The 19,667-nt window shown below is 44.9% G+C and overlaps 1 protein-coding gene across 2 annotated transcripts in view; it reads left to right on the top strand.

The window, feature by feature from the left end:
• LOC133342146 (ubiquitin carboxyl-terminal hydrolase 2-like) overlaps positions 1-19,667 on the top strand; it is a 42,905-nt gene that overhangs the window by 1,306 nt on the left and 21,932 nt on the right. For both annotated transcript variants that reach the window (XM_061551121.1, XM_061551120.1), the window contains exons 2-3: positions 11,649-12,537; positions 19,307-19,357. In XM_061551121.1, the coding sequence (XP_061407105.1) occupies positions 11,746-12,537; positions 19,307-19,357 (843 nt within the window). In that variant the 5' untranslated portion in view covers positions 11,649-11,745. The remainder of the gene's footprint in view (positions 1-11,648; positions 12,538-19,306; positions 19,358-19,667) is intronic.

The following is a 19,667-nucleotide window of genomic DNA, read 5'->3' as shown; positions in this document are numbered from 1 at the left end:
GTGTTGTTGTGTAAGGTGTGTTGTGGTGTGAGGTGTGTTGTGGTGTGTTGTGTGAGGTGTGTTGTGGTGTGAGGTGTGGTGTTGTGTTGTGAGATGTGGTGTTGTGGTGTGAGGTGTGTTGTGTGTGTGGTGTGTTGTGTGAGGTGTGTTGTGGTGTGTGTTGTGTTGTTGTGTGAGGTGTGTTGTGGTGTGAAGGGTGTTGTTGTGTGAGGTGTGTTGTGGTGTGTTGTGTGAGGTGTGTTGTTGTGAGGTGTGTTGTGTGTGAGGAGTGTTGTGGTGTGAGGCGTGTTGGTGTGAGGCGTGTTGGTGTGTTGTGGTGTTGAGGGGTGTTGTTGTGTGGGGTGTGTTGTTGTGTGGGGAGTGTTGTTGTGTGAGGTGTGTTGTTGTGTGGGGTGTGTTGTTGTGTGGGGAGTGTTGTTGTGTGGGGAGTGTTGTTGTGTGAGGTGTGTTGTTGTGTGGGGTGTGTTGTTGTGTGGGGAGTGTTGTTGTGTGGGGAGTGTTGTTGTGTGGGGAGTGTTGTTGTGTGAGGTGTGTTGTCTGTTGTTGTTCATGTTTGTTATTGGGGAAGTGTAACGGTCAATGCAGGGCCAACGGCCCGGACGCCATTGGTCGCGCGCGGTCACGAGGTGTACGTATGCGCGACACGATTGGTGGAGGCGTCGTCTCGGACAGCGGCGTCGCGCGCGGGGTGCAGCGCGGCCTCTCCCGAGGGAGAGGTCGGCCCGGGGGGGCAACCTCCGGGGTCTGGGCCCCGGGGTCTGGGCCCCGGGGTCTGGGCCCCGGGGTCTGGGCCCCGGGGTCTGGGCCCCGGGGTCTGGGCCCCGGGGTCTGGGCCCCGGGGTCTGGGCCCCGGGGTCTGGGCCCCGGGGTCTGGGCCCCGGGGTCTGGGCCCCGGGGTCTGGGCCCCGGGGTCTGGGCCCCGGGGTCTGGGCCCCGGGGTCTGGGCCCCGGGGTCTGGGCCCCGGGGTCTGGGCCCCGGGGTCTGGGCCCCGGGGTCTGGGCCCCGGGGTCTGGGCCCCGGGGTCTGGGCCCCGGGGTCTGGGCCCCGGGGTCTGGGCCCCGGGGTCTGGGATTGTGTGTATGAAGGTCTCATAGCATTTGGGGTCTAGTTATCCAAGTTGTGTGGTCCGAGCTGTCTGAAGTTTGTGATTTTGCTGATATAGTGCCTGAGGGTCTTATGATTTCGGTTTAATGGGCCCAGGGTCCGGTCTGGCTTTAGCAATCTCTGGTCAAGGGGTATTTATGTCTCTGGGTCTTGGCTTGGGAATTTAAGGGGGCTCGGAGTTTGTTTGCAGGGGTCTGGTTTTCTATGTCTAGGAACCTCAGAATCTTGAGTCTTTGAGGTCTGTATTTAGGGATCCTGGCATCTTGGTGTAGGTATCATGTTTGTATGGCCTTGGAGTCTCAGATCCTCCTTTGCTGGGTTTATAGGTCTCAGTTGCTCAGTTTAGGGGTCTGTGGGTATTGTCTTTTGAGAGTGGGTGTCCGAGGCTGGGACGTATGAGAGAGGCTGCCATGGTTTACTGGCAGGGCTGTTTTTGTGTCGGCAGCACCCGGGATGGAATTAGCAACCGCTGACGATCAGTAAGAAGATGAAGCACGACAGGTGCCTTTAGTTTACAAATTCCACTCAGGCAGCCCTGTTCAGGACCCCAGTTTCCAGGAAACGTTGGTTCTGGGGCTCTTCATTATGAGGTCGCATTGATCCCTAGCCTACTTGCACCAGAGAACTGCATCTCAAAGAATCACAGTTCCCATTGCCCCTTTGTCCCTGCACCACTAGTGTTGAGAAGCAAACAGTCAAAAGTATTTGTGTATTTAATGTAACATTCCTCGTAAAATAACCTTCCATGTATTTTTTTACTTCACTACCACACTAATTGTTAGGGCTCATCTTCATGAATATCTGTAAATTCACTAACATTGGTTGAAGCAAGCCGGGCTCTGCTATTGAGACACTGAATGTTGAAACCGGTCCAGAGTTTATTTGTGTTGAACCAATTCTTGCCAAATAATGCTCTTTCAGAAAACCGTGTGGCTGATTGGATGTGTAAAGAATAGGCTTGTTTTGGAGTACCAGATGTGAGGGAGGTGTATTGCCGGATTTTTATTTATTTTGTTGAGTGGTGGGGGTGTATGATCCACATATTGCACGTAGTTGATACATTTTTACTCGTCTTTTTAATTTCTAAATGTAACATTGTCACTGATTCTGTGCAGTTGTCAGCAAGGGCCACTGCCCCGTGACTAAGCACTGCCTATGTGTGTATTTTAAGCTGTTACCAATCTGCATTGTTTCCTGATGACGAAGAACTGAGCCGTGAGGTCACGATTACAGAAACCCATGAGTCAAAGCAGCTCGGCAACGCCTCTCTGATTGTTGCCACCGGCATCAGTCATGGCTATGGTTCCACAACACCGCGGTCACTTCAGACTGACGCTGAGCTCACTGCGTGTCCCGTTCTCTACAACCCTGGCCTCACCAAAAACGATGGATCAGAAACTTGAGTAGTGTGACCACTGGCAAAAATGGAGATAGCGTGTAGTGTGAGCGCGACATTGCGTTCCCAAAGCCGGTAGATTACAGGACCGGTTATATTTAGCTGTGTAACTCGACAGGAGGGTGCAGTGTACGACGGCTAGGATGGCCAGGCCTACGAGGGTGTGCGTGCTGCACCTCTTGTGATTTCACACGGAGGCTCTTTGATATGAGCACGAGTCGCACTCTCATCATCATCATCCTTGCCTCTCCTCCCCGCGCTAATTGTTAAAACAGTGCGCAGTCAACGAGGCCAGAAACTCAAGATGTATCCATGAATGGATCCAATGAGGGTACCCAGGAATGTAAGAAACTCAATTGGCATCCAGTAATGGTTATGTAGAAACTCAAAGTGCACCCAGAAAATATAAAATTAAAGGTGCACGCGCAAAGCTATCACCACATTGCCCAAGTTTCCCCACAGTGTGTCAGTAAGTTGGTGCGTACGTTTATAAGATATGTGTAGGCTTGCTGAAGACTAGGGCTGGGCTGTTCAATATCTAAGTTTTGCGAAATGTGATGCAAAGTCAAAGTTATTTCCTACTCTGTTACTCTAGCTACTAATAGGTAAATATTAATATGCTTTAAAACATTTTAAATTCTTATCAGGCTCTATATTGTACAGTCTCCAACTCGCATCCACTATCTGTCTGGCCTCTCGATGTATGTGCTCTGAAGAAAGGACTTTGCCAAAAAGGTCACCTATTATATATTTTTCCTTTAAGGCCACATTTTTTTGATGAACGAGTGGAGTTTTTTTTTTATATAAAGCATTGTTCATACACATTGCATCTCAAAACGCTGTAGAATTGGTGACGTGCATATTTTTCACATGGGCAATCACAGATCACAAGTGAGAAGGAAGGCAGCCAAAACTCGCACTCACGATTGCACAAGTTCTGTGGTCCGTTCGTGGGATATTTGTTCAACTCCATTAATGAGTGTGATTACACTGGTCAACACACTTTTTCTGGCATAAGGTATTCCAACGGTTTTAAGGTAATTTTGGGGTGCTGATTCCAAATCTGTCATCAGTTTTTGTCTATCACATCAGGTTTTTGAGATATCAAATATTGCATTTTCAATAAAAACAGCAAATTTATGCTCATATACGAATAGCTAAACAGACATCCATACAAGAATAAGATAAGATACAATATACAATAATAATTAAACAAACATTTAATGAGCCGTAGCACAAAGTTGTGAGTGACTGCATATCAATGTGAGTGAATGCATATTACCATGTAAGAATTTAATTGTGGAGATAAGAAAAATATGTACAAAAAGGTCATTCACAATAGTGATGTTACATCTGCATAAACGACCTCTTCTTTGACGATCTCCGATGTACAGCTTGTGGAATGTCTCTCATCAAGGACCAGCAGTAATCTGCCATCATATTTGAGTCCCATCGGCCTTGGTAACGTTCTTCCATAACTTTAATGTCTTGATAAAAGCGTTCACCTTGCTCTTCGCTCACGTGACCCATGTTCTCTGGAAACTGGGCCAAGTGACTATGTAAGTAGTGAACCTTGATGCTCATTCTACATCCAAGTGCTTGGAAATTCAAGAGCAGCTCCTCCACAATTTCTCGATAGTTGTCCGCTTTCCTGTTCCCAATGATATTCCGCACCACATCAGAGAATGCATTCCAAGCTCTAGCCTCTGCCGCACAGTCATTGTAACAAAGTGTGGATCCCTGATGAGTGTTCTTATTTGAGGGCCATCAAATATTCCTGCCTTTTTCTTCTCGGCACTGAGACTTGAAAAGGTTGAACATATATAGCTGAAGCAGTCTCCAGTGTGATCAAGAGCTTTGACGAATTGCTTCATTAACCCAAGTTTTATGTGCAGTGGGGGAAATACAATTTTATTCCTATCAACCAGAGGCTCATTCTTGATGTTCTTGTCACCAGGCGTCAATCTGATTCTTGGTGGCCAGTTATTTTTAACCCAGTGTTCTAATGTAGCCCTACTGTCCCAGTAGCACAGGAAACAAGGGTATTTGGTGTGACCTCCTTGCTGACCCAGCAGAAAATTAACCATTTTCAAATCAACACAAATTAGCCATCCATGAACATGGTAGTCCAATCTATCTAGAACAATCCTGATGTTGGCATACTCTTCATTCATTTTTACATAGTGTCCTATTGGGATTGAACCATATATATTTCTGTTGTGAAGTAGCACACATTTCAAACTCCTTTTACTACTGTCAATAAAAAGTCTCCATTCACTTGAATCATATGCGGGCAGTCCCATATTGAGAAGAAGCCCTTCAACATCATTACAATAAACAAGTTGACCATCTGAATGGAAGTACTTTCGCAGTGCTGCTTCTCTGTTACGATAAAAGGAGACACTAGTGCCAGGTCTGAGTAGTCCTTTCTCTTGCCGCCTGGAAGCCAACAATTCAGCAGACTGCTTTGGCAAATACAAATCTCTTACAAGATCATTCAATTCAGGCTGACTAAACAGAAAAATGTTATCACAATCTGCATCAGATGGCGTATATTCGATCTGAGCATCATCATCTGTAGAAGCAGGTAAACTGAGGGATTCAACATCAATCTCTGGTAGCTCAGTAAATACAGGCCCAGGTATTTCCTCACAGTGCTCAACTGGTCGTCTGGCAGATGGGATATCTGGGTATTGTAAGTGTTGTTTGTTTTTCTTATTGAAACCTTTTACATTGACAAGGCAGAAGTAGCAGTTATCCAAATGGTTTGTAGGTTCTCTCCAAACCATTGGCACACCAAACTTCAGCTTAGCATTCTTTCCTTTAGACCATGACCGCAACGTTTCAACACAGGTTTTACACACTTTGTGAGGAGCCCAATTTTTGTCTTGGTCTCCAAGTCGTACTTTAAAGTAGGCAAGATAAACCTTCTTGGCAAATGTATTGATGTTGCGCCTTTGATCCTGCAAAGTGAAGCTGCCACAGATGTAGCAGAACATATTTGGGTCATTACTGCATTTCCTTTCGGATGTTGTAGCCATTGTTAGATCATGCCCTGCAGAAGAAAAATATTAAATAAATGTGGATATCTACATAAAATGATATTATAAACACTATCCTAAAAATACAGCACCACATTTTAACACTAAAGCAGTCACTGACTCGCAACAACTTGCAATCATAAGTGACAGAGTTAATTTCGGGTAAAATCAATGAAAATGGGGTATGCCGATAGCATAAAAATTAGATGTGGTTGAGCAAATCTGATCTCAGATTTGGAATCAGCACCCTGAAATTAGTCTAAAACAGCTGCAAAAGTCCAGGCCAGAATTTTTTTTTTTGACCAGTGTTATACATGTGGGAGGAACCTGGAGCATCCGAAGAAAACCACAAATGAACCACAATACCTTGCTGATCTCGTCAAGAAGTGTAAACCAAGCCGGTCATCCTCGCTGCGGCTTTTAGCTAGCCATCGAACAGATGGTTACCGCATCGCAATGCTTTCAAATGTGCTTCTACAGCCGTCTGGAATGCTCTTCCTTGTGATATTAGGAAGCCACTTGCGCTGTGCACTTTAAATCTACAGGCAGTCCCCCGGGTTATGGAAGACCCAACTCAAAGAAATCCGACTTATGGAAAAAAATTAATGAAATTTGCGGAAATGTTTGCGTTAGTTATGTAAGTGCAAATAGTGCACCGCGATGAGGATGCAGATGTATACGCCGCCTTCACCGAGCCCGAGTTTCATTAGGATTATGGTAAATAGAATTGTTGTAGCGTTACGTAATTCTTTTCCTTTTGTAGCATTACGTAATTGTTTTCTATGCTTATAACTATTTTTTCTCCCCATGTTTTTTTTGCTATGTTTCTTCATTTTAAGTTTATTTCGCGAGTTATTTACTGTATGTACTGTGTGTGTATTAGTATGTGTGTATGTGTGTGTAGACAAGCCTACTCAACCTTTGTCTATGTGTGCATATGTGTGTGAGTATAAAGTCTAGGCCTAGCCTAATGCAGGTAAACGAACAATCGGAAGTGACTAGTTTCTCCATAATACAGGTTTTTTTTTTGGGTTAGATCGCGTAAATATATAAATGTGTCATTAAACCCGACAGCCAATTAGTAAGGTTTGTCACGTAAACAGAAAATGCCAATTCGTTACTAGTCCAGCACACCGGTGTTTTGGAGAGCCAAGCCACAACATTTACAATCTGATTACGACGTTTCGCCAGTAATTACAACTAGCTTTATCAGGCGACAGCTCGATTTAACGATACATTTACATATTTACGTGATCTGACCCCAACACAAATCTGTATCATGGGTGATATTGGTCACGAAAGCCTGCGTGTTAAACTGACTGCTTTTTGGTAACAATTAATATTAAAATGTGCAGAGCGTATATGTACAGTGATACGATACAGTTAGCGATAGAAAACGGATAACAGCGCGATACAGTACTGAGAGAAAACGGTAGGGAAGACACAACTTATTTCTGGCTATGGGTTTTATCTTGATTTTGGGGGAAAATTGTTTAATTTCCGACATACGGAAAATTCAGGTTACAGATTGTTTTCAGGAACTTAATCCTTTCATAACCCGGGGTCTGCCTCTACATTGAAAATAATTTCTTTAGAACTGCTTTTTGTGTTAAGTTTGTTTTCATCCCCGCACCTCCGATTAGCATGGTTGATCATGTATGGTGTGAAAGAAGTTGAACATGCATACAAAGCCACCAGCGTCCCAGCATCTCCTGTATACAGCTCTAAGCCAGTGGTAGAAATTACATGTTCCCATGGTAGGGGCAAGGTTAACCACAGAACAATCACTTGACTTAATAACCCTGACAAAGTAATACTCTTTTTACTGTCCTAGGAGGGATGATGTGCAAAGTTCACACCCAACCGTGATTTGAACTCGCAACCTCCCGATTGTGTGCTGCTCACGCTACCACTGAGCCACCTGGCCAGCTGCTGGAAATCATAGAGCAATTATGAGTCTCGAGTCTGCGCTGCCCACCACATCACATCATCTAATGAAACTAATACACACACGTCGTCACTGGGGTATGGTGTACATGGGTCATGCGCACAGCATGAGAGAGAGGCACGGCTTGTGTGGGTGTGGCAGGGCGGAGAAGAGTCTCACCGGTAATTAGGGTCATTAAAATAAAAAATTTTGCATCACCTGTAACCGCATCGAAAAAAACGTTTACTGGTTTGCTGCACACATGGAAATGTCCAGAGCAATACACATAACTTGTTAAGCTTTTAAACTGAGAAATGGAGGGAGCTGTCACAGTGGCATAATGGTTCGCACACTGGACTTCAATTCAGAGTTTACCGGTTCGATTTCATCTCTTGGTGTGCCAGTGGAATCAACATAGAGGAGTGGACCAACTACCCTCTAGAACTCTCTGTAGTGGAGGCCCTTCTGTCAGCAGTGGCATGAGCAAGCAATTACAGGACTGCACCTTAACTAATTTTCGCACGCGCCATGCAGATTGTACGGTCACGTATGCCAATCAGCACTCCTGACTAAAGTTTCACTAGACTCGGTTACCAGTTCCTGACCTTAGAAATATGAAAATGGTTACTGGTTAACCGGTTATTGTTCAAGAACCCTACCAGTAATCTTACATACGCAGACTGCCTGCTCGCATCACCCATGCACATACACCTGCCTTCACTTGCAGGCCTAGTGGCGATGCCTTAGATCACAATGTGGTGAAAATGGGACTATCCTGGTCTCTTTGAGTTCTCAGTTGGTTAAACAAAATCTTATTGAAATTTGAAAAGTCCTACACGTAGGTTAGCCTGTTATATACTTTCCATTAATAAAATATTTGTGGGGTATTTTCAATGTGTTCAAATTGAAACCACCCTATTTGTTTTTGGTGGAAGATGAGTAACTTCCCTTTTTGAAAACAGAATTACGTCTCATGCACAGCCAGCCATTGTCTGTTTACTGCATTCACGTCACATGAGTTATTCCTGTTGTTAGCTGTCTGATTGGATTAAATTCATCCCATGTGGCTTAGTTATTCTTTCTCATTTATTGAATCCTAAATGCATTCATTAAAATAATAAAAGGAGCATACATTCATCCTGGCTGTGAGTTCAAGCAAGCCGGTCTCTTTTGATAAGACATTGCATGTAAAAACTGGTCCAAAGTTTCCTTGTGTTTAACTAATGTTGCTGAAATTATAAACTCCAGAAGGCCCTGAGGATGATAGAATGTTTAAAAAATAATAATTATATGGAAGGACGGATGTGCGAATGAGGCATAGTGTCAACTTAGTTATTTTAAGTAAGTACTTCATAATGCTCATCTCTTTTGGCAACCCTTAAAACCAGGGTGTAAATTCCACAATTTCACGGCAAAGGCTAGTATCTCCATATGACAACCACCGGTGACATCCCTCAAAATGTTTTTCATTGTATCACACCGTTGTAATAATATGAATGACTGTTTGAATCTATACTGTGCATCTCACTGAAAAATATGAAATGACATTGTTCAGGTGATAATTATATTGCTTATTGAAGCAGTGTGTTTTCGCATATTAACACATTGCGTTGTGCGCACAACAGTGGAAATATGTGACTCTAGTAATGAATCTTGTTACATGCTCAAGCAATATCTTAGCATTTGGGAAATTAGGTAATAGAGCTGTAAGGCATGGTTAGCTTTGAGTACTGTTCACTGCTGAGCATGCGAGTGCATTTCATGGACATGTTACACTTTAAGTGGGTGGTGTTTGTCTCTTGTTACATCCCAGAACTAGTGGTGTAAATGCCACATTTCTGGGGTCGGCATAGTGATACTAATTTTATCGACCTCAAAGATAAAACTCAACTCATGCCTGAGATTTTAACAAACAGTGGGACGGGCTGTGGGCTCGCTTACACTAATTATAATACACATTTAAATGCAGGGGTTCCACATTGACCGAGCCAAACTCATGACGTCAGAAGTGCAAATTCCGTTAATGCCATCACTCAGACCCCCACTAGCGAGCACCGCTCTCAAGTTTTACAGTGCAGCTGAGCTCAGACACACATGCACGTATGCACACGCGGAGACGAGGGCAGTGCAGCCTAAAGTGCGTCGGCGTGCTGTTTGAACCACTGAGTAAGGTATGTGGGTGGTTAAGGATGGCGAGTAACATCAGTCGTCAACAACAGCAGTAGCAGCAGCATCAGAATGTCTCTGGTTTACAGCAGGGTGCTTGAGTTACATTTGCTAGATTGTTAGAGGAGTCATGGAAGGCGATTGCTGTTGGATGCCTACGAGAAAGTCAAGAAAACTGCTTAACACGTAGGCTTTCGCGACTAATATCCATAATACAGGTTTTTTGGGTTAGATCGCCTAAATATAGAAATATATCCTTAAACCCTCCACCACCTGACACAGCCAATTAGTAAGGTTTGTCACGTAAACAGAACATGCCAATTCGTTACTAGTACAGCACACCAGTGTGTTGGAGAGCAAATCCACAACATTTACAATCTGAGTACGACGTTTCACCAGTAATTACAAATAGCTTCATCAAGCAACAGCCAGATTTGGTGGCTGGTTTAACGACACATTTATATTTACACGATCTAACCCAAAAAACGTATATTATGAAAGACCATTGTGTCAAGTTTTTTTTTAAAGTGAAGGAGTCAATGCGACCTGCTGATGCCACTCTAACGAGCATCGGTCCTCCTCTCCATACAACATCCCTAATGAGTGGCTGTGGCCGAATTTTTATTAAAAGTTCCGGTATGAAACCTGTGCAGCCCATGTTCACTGCTGTTTCCCGTCAAATTTATTCGTGTTGCTTGAAGGTAACATGTTCTAAAAAAGTGCCTTTATGCATGTTTGGTGCCGATTTGCCATATCGCCATATACCAGCCCATTCCAAATGCCGAAATTCTAGCTCCGTATGTGTGTGTTTGTGCTGGTAGGCTTGCCTGTGTGCCTTGTTTCCAAAGCTGTACGTTTTAGCGTGGTTAGGCATTTATTGAGTGCGCCAGGGTGTGCTCACACTCGTCTAACCCGTCTGTTTGCACGAGACATTTTGTGGCACTCGGAGTTGGGCCCATTGCAAACCCATGTGGCGTGCAACTTGCATGGCGGCTGCATGCTATTAAGACACAACGCTGCTTGCTATATAATTGTTTGTCTAAATGCACATGCCGCCCTGCAACTGTGCAATTATTCACAAGGGAAAATAATTTGGTGATGGACTTGGAAGTTTGTCGAAGAATTATTCTTTCAACGATTATCGCACGTCGTATTTACTTGTGCAAATTGTGCCACAATCTCCTGGCTGCATTTGGGCACAGGCCCTGCGGTGACACTCGAGGGCATGGGTAAGTATGAGGCGTGCGTTTGTGAAGGGCACGTGCTGTGGAAGGTGTCGCGCATGTCAGCGTAGGCTCACGAGCACAATTGCACGTGAAGTCAGGCCCATGAGCATTGTGACAATACTTCTATTTAAGAAAAAATATATATGCATGTATTGGATCTCTTTTGAAATGATTTCACAGTTACGTGCTGTATACCAGGATTGGATTGAGATTTTGGAGAGTGAGGCATATTCTCTGTTACAAATTAAACATTCGACACTAATAAGTGATGGGCAATGCAATGCTTTATCAATGTTTCACCCTCATGTGCAGAGGTTGTTTGCATGTCTGTTTTGCAATGATAACAGCAGGATCCCTGCAAGGGCGTGGGCGGCACGGAGTAGATGCAAAGGGATTGGAGGGAGGGCTTGGGGTGGTAATCATATTCTTGGGCGTGCTGTGGCATGCGTGTGAATTTCTGTTTGCATTGGCGCACGCTGGCAGAGTCATCACGCCACACAAACGTGTGCAGTTTGTTGGCAGGTTGTTTTCTGTCTTGAATGTTTAATTGTTTCCGAGAAGGAACGGCCGGTCATGCGGTGTAATTTCTGATAGAATATCATACAGCCTGGCATAATATTGTGAAGCCACGCATTCAAGTTTTACCTGTTTGGTAGTCACAGATGCGATGGCCACCTGGGACATTCTTATTTGGCCACCTGGGACATTCGTTGTTGCGAGCGATGCCGGTGTCTCGGCCATCTCCCTCTCACCACCCGTGTCTCCTTGTCTCCTCTTCTGTGGGCAGAGCGCGAGTACCTGGCAGAGGCGCTGGTGCATTGAGCGGGCTCCTACTGCGCTGGGCCAGCCGCTCTGTGCCGTGGCGTTTACCGCCCGCCGCCGGTATGGCATGGCATAGCTCTTCGCACACGCGGTCCTACCTCACCGAGCCGGTATGCAACGGGCGACGGTCGTACGGGCTTCCCCTGGTGACGACGCACACCTACTCTAGTGACTACCGCTATTCAACTGGCAGCGGCGCCGACTACGGCGGCGTCGGTGGAGGCAGCGGCTCGCGCCTGCGCTCAAACTCGGGCGTGGAGGAACGCGTGGGGAGAAGCAGCTCACGCTTCCTCGACTCGCACCTCCACGACCTGAGCCGGCGCAGCGAGAGCCTCAGCCGCCTGCCGTTCCGATCTCCGGGCTACGGTGGAATCGGTGGCGGTAGCAGCGGCATCGGCAGTGGCTACTACTCCCCGTCTGGGCTCAACGGGGGCTACAGCGGCGGTAGCAGTGGCGCGTACTCGACTTCGTACGGCGCGGGCGGTGCGTGCGGCTCCTACTCGTCGTTCAAGAGCTCGGCCGGACTCTCCTCCGCGTACGGCAGCAGCAGCCTCGGCAGCGGCCTCGGCAGCAGCAGCAGCAACGCATTCTCGTCGACGCAGGCGCTTGCACGGCGCCGCTCCACCAGCCAGACGGAGCTGCACTTGAGCCGAGACCTGGGAGGGCTGTCGGTGGTGGGGGCTCGCCGGGCAGGTGCGGACGTGACGCGGCACGGCACCTCCAGCCACGACGACGAGAGCGGTGGCCTCAAGGGCTCGGCCATCGGATCCTCATCCTACTTGGGCGGAACTGGTACCAGCAGCGGACGCTACACCGGAAACACGGCGCACTCGCCGCCCGAGAGGGAGAGTGCGGTGAGTACTCATGGGTGTGTGTACAGCTGTGCACTGCATGTGTGTGTGTTTGTATTTGTGTGTACAGGTATACTCTGTGTGTATGTGTGTACAGGCCTATGTCTTGGTGTATACAGCTGGTACAGGTGTATGTGTACGGGTATACAATGCATCTGCACTGCCAATTAGTACGGTTGGCTACGTACGGTGCGTACGGTGCTAAATAAGTTCAACATACTGTACATACATGTGTGTGTGCAGGTGCTAGTCGCTGTGCATGTACAGGTGTCATTGTCTTTGTGGCCGAGTAGTGATTAGCACACTGCTACAAACCTGACGACCCAAATTCAACTCCCACTCAAAACCAAAAACAGTGGCAGATTTTTTAACTAGTCCTGGGCCTCCCCTAGGTCGACTCAGTATCATATGAGTACCTGTGTTATGGGTAGACATCACCACTGGTGAGGCAAAGGTGGTCAGGTGTGAAGTTAGCCACCCACCCCCTTTGTGTGCCTTGCTGACCTGAACATGTACTCGTGAACAGACTTGCTCCTACAGTCTGTTTAAGGCTATATGGGTGGATCTTTTCCTGTGTGTGTATATGTAGGGGTGTTGCGAGAGGGAAAAACGGGCAGTTAAACCGGGATGTCTACATCCACGTCCGCAAACGGTTACCGCCCTAGGGGGCTGTGTGGGGGGAATTCTGGGATCCCACACAGCCCCGCCCCTCGAGGGCAGGTTGGTATATAAGGCGGAGAGCGAGAGAGCTCGAGGCAGTGGTCGTGTACAGGTCAAGAGGAAGAACCAGTGAAGACTGAAGGCCAGCTAGCTAGACCTGGAACTCCCCTGAATCGCTGTCTTTGTAAGGGCCGAGCAGGACAAGCCAGTGGTGCGACCGCAGAGCAGCGAGGTCTGATGTCCTTGTAAGGGCCAGACTCGTGTGGCTGAGGGTCGGAACCTGCGCCGAAGCTGGGCCAGGTTAGCTAGCCTACATTTGAGAAGGTCTAGGATAGAGGGAAGTAAGGAGTTAACGGGGAGCATTAACTGAGGAACACTTCCACTAATAGCGTCGTGGTGACGTCACCGCCACTTAGTGGGGAATGGCGGTTGTTGTTGTTGTGGGTGTGTGTGTGGAGGAAGCGATATTGTAGTGGTTCGCACACTGTGTTCTGGACATGGTAGCGTAAGTTCCATTCCTAGCCATAGCTAACATCAGCGGTTGATTATTTGAACTGACCCTGGGCTTCCACTCGGTAGACCCAGCCATAAATGAGTATTTGGTGTGGTGTGTAAACATTAGCATCGGGGAGACAAAGGTTGCCTGGCATGGAGCTTGCCACACCACCCCTTCGTGCAATGTGTTGGCCTTCATAGGTGCTTGCTAAAGGCACTTCCTAATAGAGGTTCTTGGGTTAGAACTGAGTACGACGTTTCACCAGTAATTACAACTAGCTTCATCAGGCGACAGTTTGTAAATGTTGTGACTTGGCTCTCCAACACACCGGTGTGCTGTACTAGTGACGAATTGGCATGTTCTGTTTACGTGACAACCCTTACTAGTTGGCTGTGTCGGGTGGTGGCGGGTTTTAACGACACATATTTACGGGATCTAACTCAAAAACCTCTATTATGAATGATATTGGTCGCGAAAGCCTACGTGTTAAACTAAAGGCACTTCCCCCAACAGTCTGTGTACGCTAGATGGGGAACCTTTTTGTTTAGAATTACGTGGTACTTGCTCATATAATTTGCCCCATAAATCTGAGGCTAAATGAGGATAATTTTCTCAGCATTTCTCTTTGTATAAGCGTATGAGTGTGCGTGAGTGCCTGTGTCTTTGTGTATAGGGGAGCAGTGGCGCAATGGCTAGCTCGCTGCACTATATCCCCGGCGACCCGAGCTCGATTCTCGCTCACGGCCAACACCCATGACGATTATCTGAATCGGTCCTTGGCCTCCCCTAAGTCGACTCAGCCTCAAACGAGTACCTGGTGCGATGTGTAAACACCGCCACTCGGGAGACAAAGATGGCCAAGCGTGGTGCTGGCCACCCACCCCCTCGTGTGTCGTGCCGGCCTTCATAGGTACTCCCTAACAGCACTTGCCCCAACAGTCTATTCAGACTATAGGGGGATATCTTTGTGCTTGTTTACAAGTGCCTGAGTATACACTTGTGTAGGCGTGTGTGCGCTTTGTGTGTATCAAAGTTTGTGGTGTTTCGCACTCAGCAACGATCCCAGCAACCTGCCTTCAACAATCAGGGTGATGAGAATAGGTTTTCCCATTTTTTCTGGCAACAAACAGGCGTTGAGATGTTAAAACATCAAACTGCAACCTTTTACAAGGAATCATGTCTGCATTAACCACAATACTTGTGGTCAGAATGCAAACAAAAAACATACTCTGATAATATATGCATTGTCTTTGAAACTGATTGGTCCACACCAGAGACAGCTTTCGTTTGAGCCTCGTCTCAAAACGGTGTTTACCAGAGGACGCCAAAAGTTGAAATGCAGTAACATGATTCCTTGTAAAAGGTTTCAGTTTGGTGTTTTGACATTTTAACACCTGTTTTTTGCCAGAAAAAAGGGGAAAACCTATTTTCATATTTTGGTACTGGCAAAAAAGGTCCCATGATGATGATGATGAAATGAGGGTGATTGTTGTCAAGTGGCCTATAGCAATACAAGTCTTAAGCAAACACGTGTACTGTGTACCTGCCATATTGTGATATACTCTATATACACAATGCTATAAATACACAAGAAAATAGAACTAGCAAAATATCCAAAACTTTTTTCCAATAGTCATCTGAATGAAACACTATAATTTAGAGTTTTATAAAGATGCCTGTTGGGAATCACGAGTATTAGAAATGAGTGACCGGAAAAACACTCATTAATCGCAGCCATAAGTACAACAATGCAACAATTAGAATACAAGAGAAAAAAAACTGAATTACAGAGGAAATTTAATAAATTGCATGAATATAAATAGTTGTAAATGAAATATATTTTCTGTAAATAAAGTTGGCTCGGACAAATGGGTGTTAAAAACCATACCAAAATAAGTTACAGAAGTATCAACATCTATTTTCGGTGATGATTGTATGAGGGCTTCCCCCTGGCGCCGGTAAAATGAGTACCACTTTGTATGTATGTTGAATTTTTTTTGCACTGTACGTAGCCAACCATGCTAATTACTCTTGACTTCCCAACGTTGTGGTTGTCCTATGGATAGACTCGCCTCCACCATAGGAGCATATAATTCCCACCACCGGCTCAAGACTGTAAACATATGTTTCGAAATCATCCAATGCACATTTGAGTGCAAAATTCCTTTGATTTTCAATGGTAAATTAGGCTAATGGAGTGAATGAGTCTGTAGAAATCTGACAGGACTAGAGAAACAATATGTATTATCAGAGCTTCTAAAGGAGATGGAGTGAATAATGGTTGGAGACTGCACTATGCACAATTGGCCCAGTAATATGGTAGATCACAAACGTTCGGCTGATTGGTCAAGATATTGTTTTGTCCCTTTGACTCGACATGCCCGCAATGGTAAATGCTTGTCTGTTAAAGCATATCCCAGCACGCTCGGGATGGCACAGCTGCTTCACAATGCCAAACGTGTATGGACTGTGCCGCTCATCACAAAATACGGACTCCTGTGCCTAGCCTGGCCATGGCGCAGCCAACGCTCGGTCCGAGCTCTGAGTTCTGCTGAATCTGGTGAATGTGAAACTAGATGCAGAACCTTCTTGCCCCGGCACAAAGCCTGCACTGGAAATCAGCGCCCGCTGTGTGTCCCGGGGACCATAATTAACGCAGCGGTGCTTCAACTGGCTTTTGTTTTTTACTGTTATTTCTATTTGCGTCTTTGTGCTCGGCAGTGACGTGGGAAGGGGGCAAAGGTCCCACTCCACGGGTTGTAAATAGATCACGTTATAAAAGACGACTGAAGGAGAAGTGGGGAGAGGGCACTGGGAGAGAGAGGGGACTGGGGCTTGGCGAGGGGGGACGTGGAGAGGCGTTTGGGCAGCCAGCCACTCGTACTGTTTGTATGAAAATATAAACCAGTTTATTTTATTTTATTTGTAAAAAAAAGTGACTGATAAGTTGCTTGAGATGAAACATGTTGTTTGCAAGGGTGTTTCCAGCATCAATGTATGCATACTCAGCAAACACATTAAATTGTGGTACAGTCATTTTGACCATAACATTTACAAAAATAAACTCTCCTCGGTAAGTATTTGTAAAGTTGAGATAATTTAATACATCCAACCTCAATACACAAACCGATGTTATCTATGACCAAAATACCATGAATGTACCAACAATGCATGATTAAAATAAATAGTTCTTGTTTAGTTTGTTTAATGTGTGAGACCAGGAAAAATATTTTTTTCCAGATTGAGTCACCAAAATTACAAAACCAATAAAGTAAAAACAAAGTACAATAGACTGTCTGGGAAAACGAGCTGTTGTAGGCTTGCCCTGCGAGTTAGCCAGGAGATGGTGGTACAGAAATTGATTAACTCCGTCTGTACAGAGCTTTCCTGTATGTGTATGGTTTCTCTTGGAACTTCAAAGACTAGACTCAGTCAGGGAATTGATAGAAAAAATCCAATACAGGACCATTCTGAAATAAGAGTCTGAAGGTGAATTGAGGCGCTCCTTGGAAGAGACCACTGTAATTACGAAGTATTATTATTAGTTACACTAAGGACGACCAGTGGCCAGTTGCGTTAAACAGCTGCTGTAATTGTCTGTCTTAACATCTACAGCGTTGACTTCCAAACTAAGGAAACATTCTACTTACGTTCTCCATGCAGCCAGCTGCAGGGCCTCGTGTGTGATATGTGGTTGACCGTTTTCCGATTCCGAGCTAACACTAGCCACGCCAGGTAAAAAGAAATAACGTTCTTCCAGTTTTCACCAGATTTGTTAAAATATTTGGGTTTTTTTCCAGCCAGGTTGTTGGGAATGTTCATTAATTTACATTATTATCAAGCTGTATTTTTTGCTAAATACATCTTTAAATTGTGCTTTTGATGTCTAGGCATACAGCTAAATCATTGATCTCTGTGTGGTCCCTTTGTGACCCTTATTCTGATGGCCTTCAGCGCCTTCCATACAAAAACTGAATGATACAGTTATACAAAACATACACACAGTTGGGCAAGACTTAATATAGCACGAAACTATTTTATTCATGAAATAAATAAGCAGAAAATATGCCTCCACATATACTTCCATGTAAAAACAATTAACGTTTTCATTACACATACTATAAGCCACACAGCCTTCTCTGAGTGCATACTTAGATGGAGGTGTAATGCCTCCTTATTTGTTTTTTTACTTTTGTTCTCCACAATAAAAATTGCTATTTTTATTTTAAGATGGAGTTTTACTATATAATTATTTATGACCAGTAGGTATGCAGCAACACTGTCATTTTAATGCTTTTCTTTTGCATTGTTTTTACTCATTTAACCTAATTGTACCATTGAATGTCGAAGTGATTTCCTGCTTAAATGAGCATTGATGCAGTGCTCATCTCCTTGTTTACAGGCCTGAATCAGTGGTGGAAATTCCACATTCCTATAGTAGAGGCAGTCTCTCCATAGCACACAACCACTGTTGACTTCCCAACAAATTTGGTATTTATTTTACCAGTGCCAGGGCAAAGCCCTCATGCAATAATCACCCAAAATCGATGTTGATGTTTCTGTAACTTTTTTTCATTAATGGTTTTAAACAGTAATTTGCCCGATCCAATGTTGATTTCCAGGAAATGTATTTAATTTACTACTGATTTTAATTCATGCACTTTTTTCAATTTCTTCTGTAATTCAGGGTTTATACCCTGAATTCTATTTGTTGCATTTATGTACTTTGCATTGTTATAATTTAGGCTGCGATGCATGTGTTTTTTCAGTCACTAATTTCTTATACTCGTGATTCTGTTGACTTACCCATAAAGTAGTACTCGTTTCATTGACCACAGTCTCTGATTGCGAGCCGCTCACTTCAACGCTCAATCACCTGGCCGCAACAGTAATAAGATGTTACATACACAGTTTGATGCACGTTATCTTGACATCGTTGCACTTTTGGTATTGTTTTGTCGATGTAGCCATTGTTTTTGATTTTCACGACTGAAATTTTACCAAATTCAATGAAAAGGCAATTTTTACGTCACGAAAAAGATAATCAGACTGCATATTTTCATATCTGTTATTCCACTTTAAAAAAGTATTGTTTACACATCTCATCAGCTGTGCAGCATTCTAGGAATAACATTTTCAGCGCCATCAGTTTAATACAAGTAAACTCTGAACCAGTTTCGACATTTAGTGTCAAACCAGCAGATTGTTTATTTGCGCAGTCGTTTGCTGATGTTCTCCATTGCTACGGGGTTAATAAAATATATACCAATTTGTGGGAACTGAACAGTGGGAACTGAAGACTAGTTAGGCTGCTTACCAACATAGGAACGTGGAACTTCCACCACTGGATCAGGGTTTCTGACAAAGATGAGCACTGTGCAATGCGCGTTAGAGCAGAGGAACCGTTTGGGCCCAAGGTGTGCTTAGCAAATGTGCCGATATCACTGCCATCAGCAGCAATCAGGCAAACCACTAGGGCAGCGTGTCGGCCGATTCAGCACCATGTAGATCTGTCCCATTGACTTTATTGTTTAATTTGTCTGTGTTGTTTTTATGTAGGTTCTGTTTCTAATGTTAATTTCTCTTTCCCTTCATCCTACCTGTGTGGCCTTACAGGCCACCAAGACAGTGAAGGGCCTGGTCGGACTGCGGAACTTAGGAAACACGGTAAGTGGCTAAACCCACCAGCTACAGTCTGACGGTCCCCACAGCCTTGTTACTGCTAAATACCACACCGCCCTTAGCAGCCACCGCAGTAGGGGGTGACAATTATTTGTGTTACTAATTACTTTGCGGTGTCATTTTTATCATTTGGATTGAGACGCCAGCTCACAATTGGCTACTTGTTCGCGTGATGTCTTGGGATCTTTAACATCCATCATAAATATATGTTATGTTAATATATATGACAGTATACTCTCTGGTTCTTTCGGTAAAGTCACGTAGATAGAAAAAATAATAATAGAACACGACGTTT

This window comes from Lethenteron reissneri, chromosome 13, assembly GCF_015708825.2.
Source record: "Lethenteron reissneri isolate LAM-NWPU_2019-01 chromosome 13, ASM1570882v1, whole genome shotgun sequence".
NCBI lineage: Eukaryota > Metazoa > Chordata > Hyperoartia > Petromyzontiformes > Petromyzontidae > Lethenteron > Lethenteron reissneri.
This window is presented reverse-complemented; position numbering and strand designations above follow the sequence as displayed.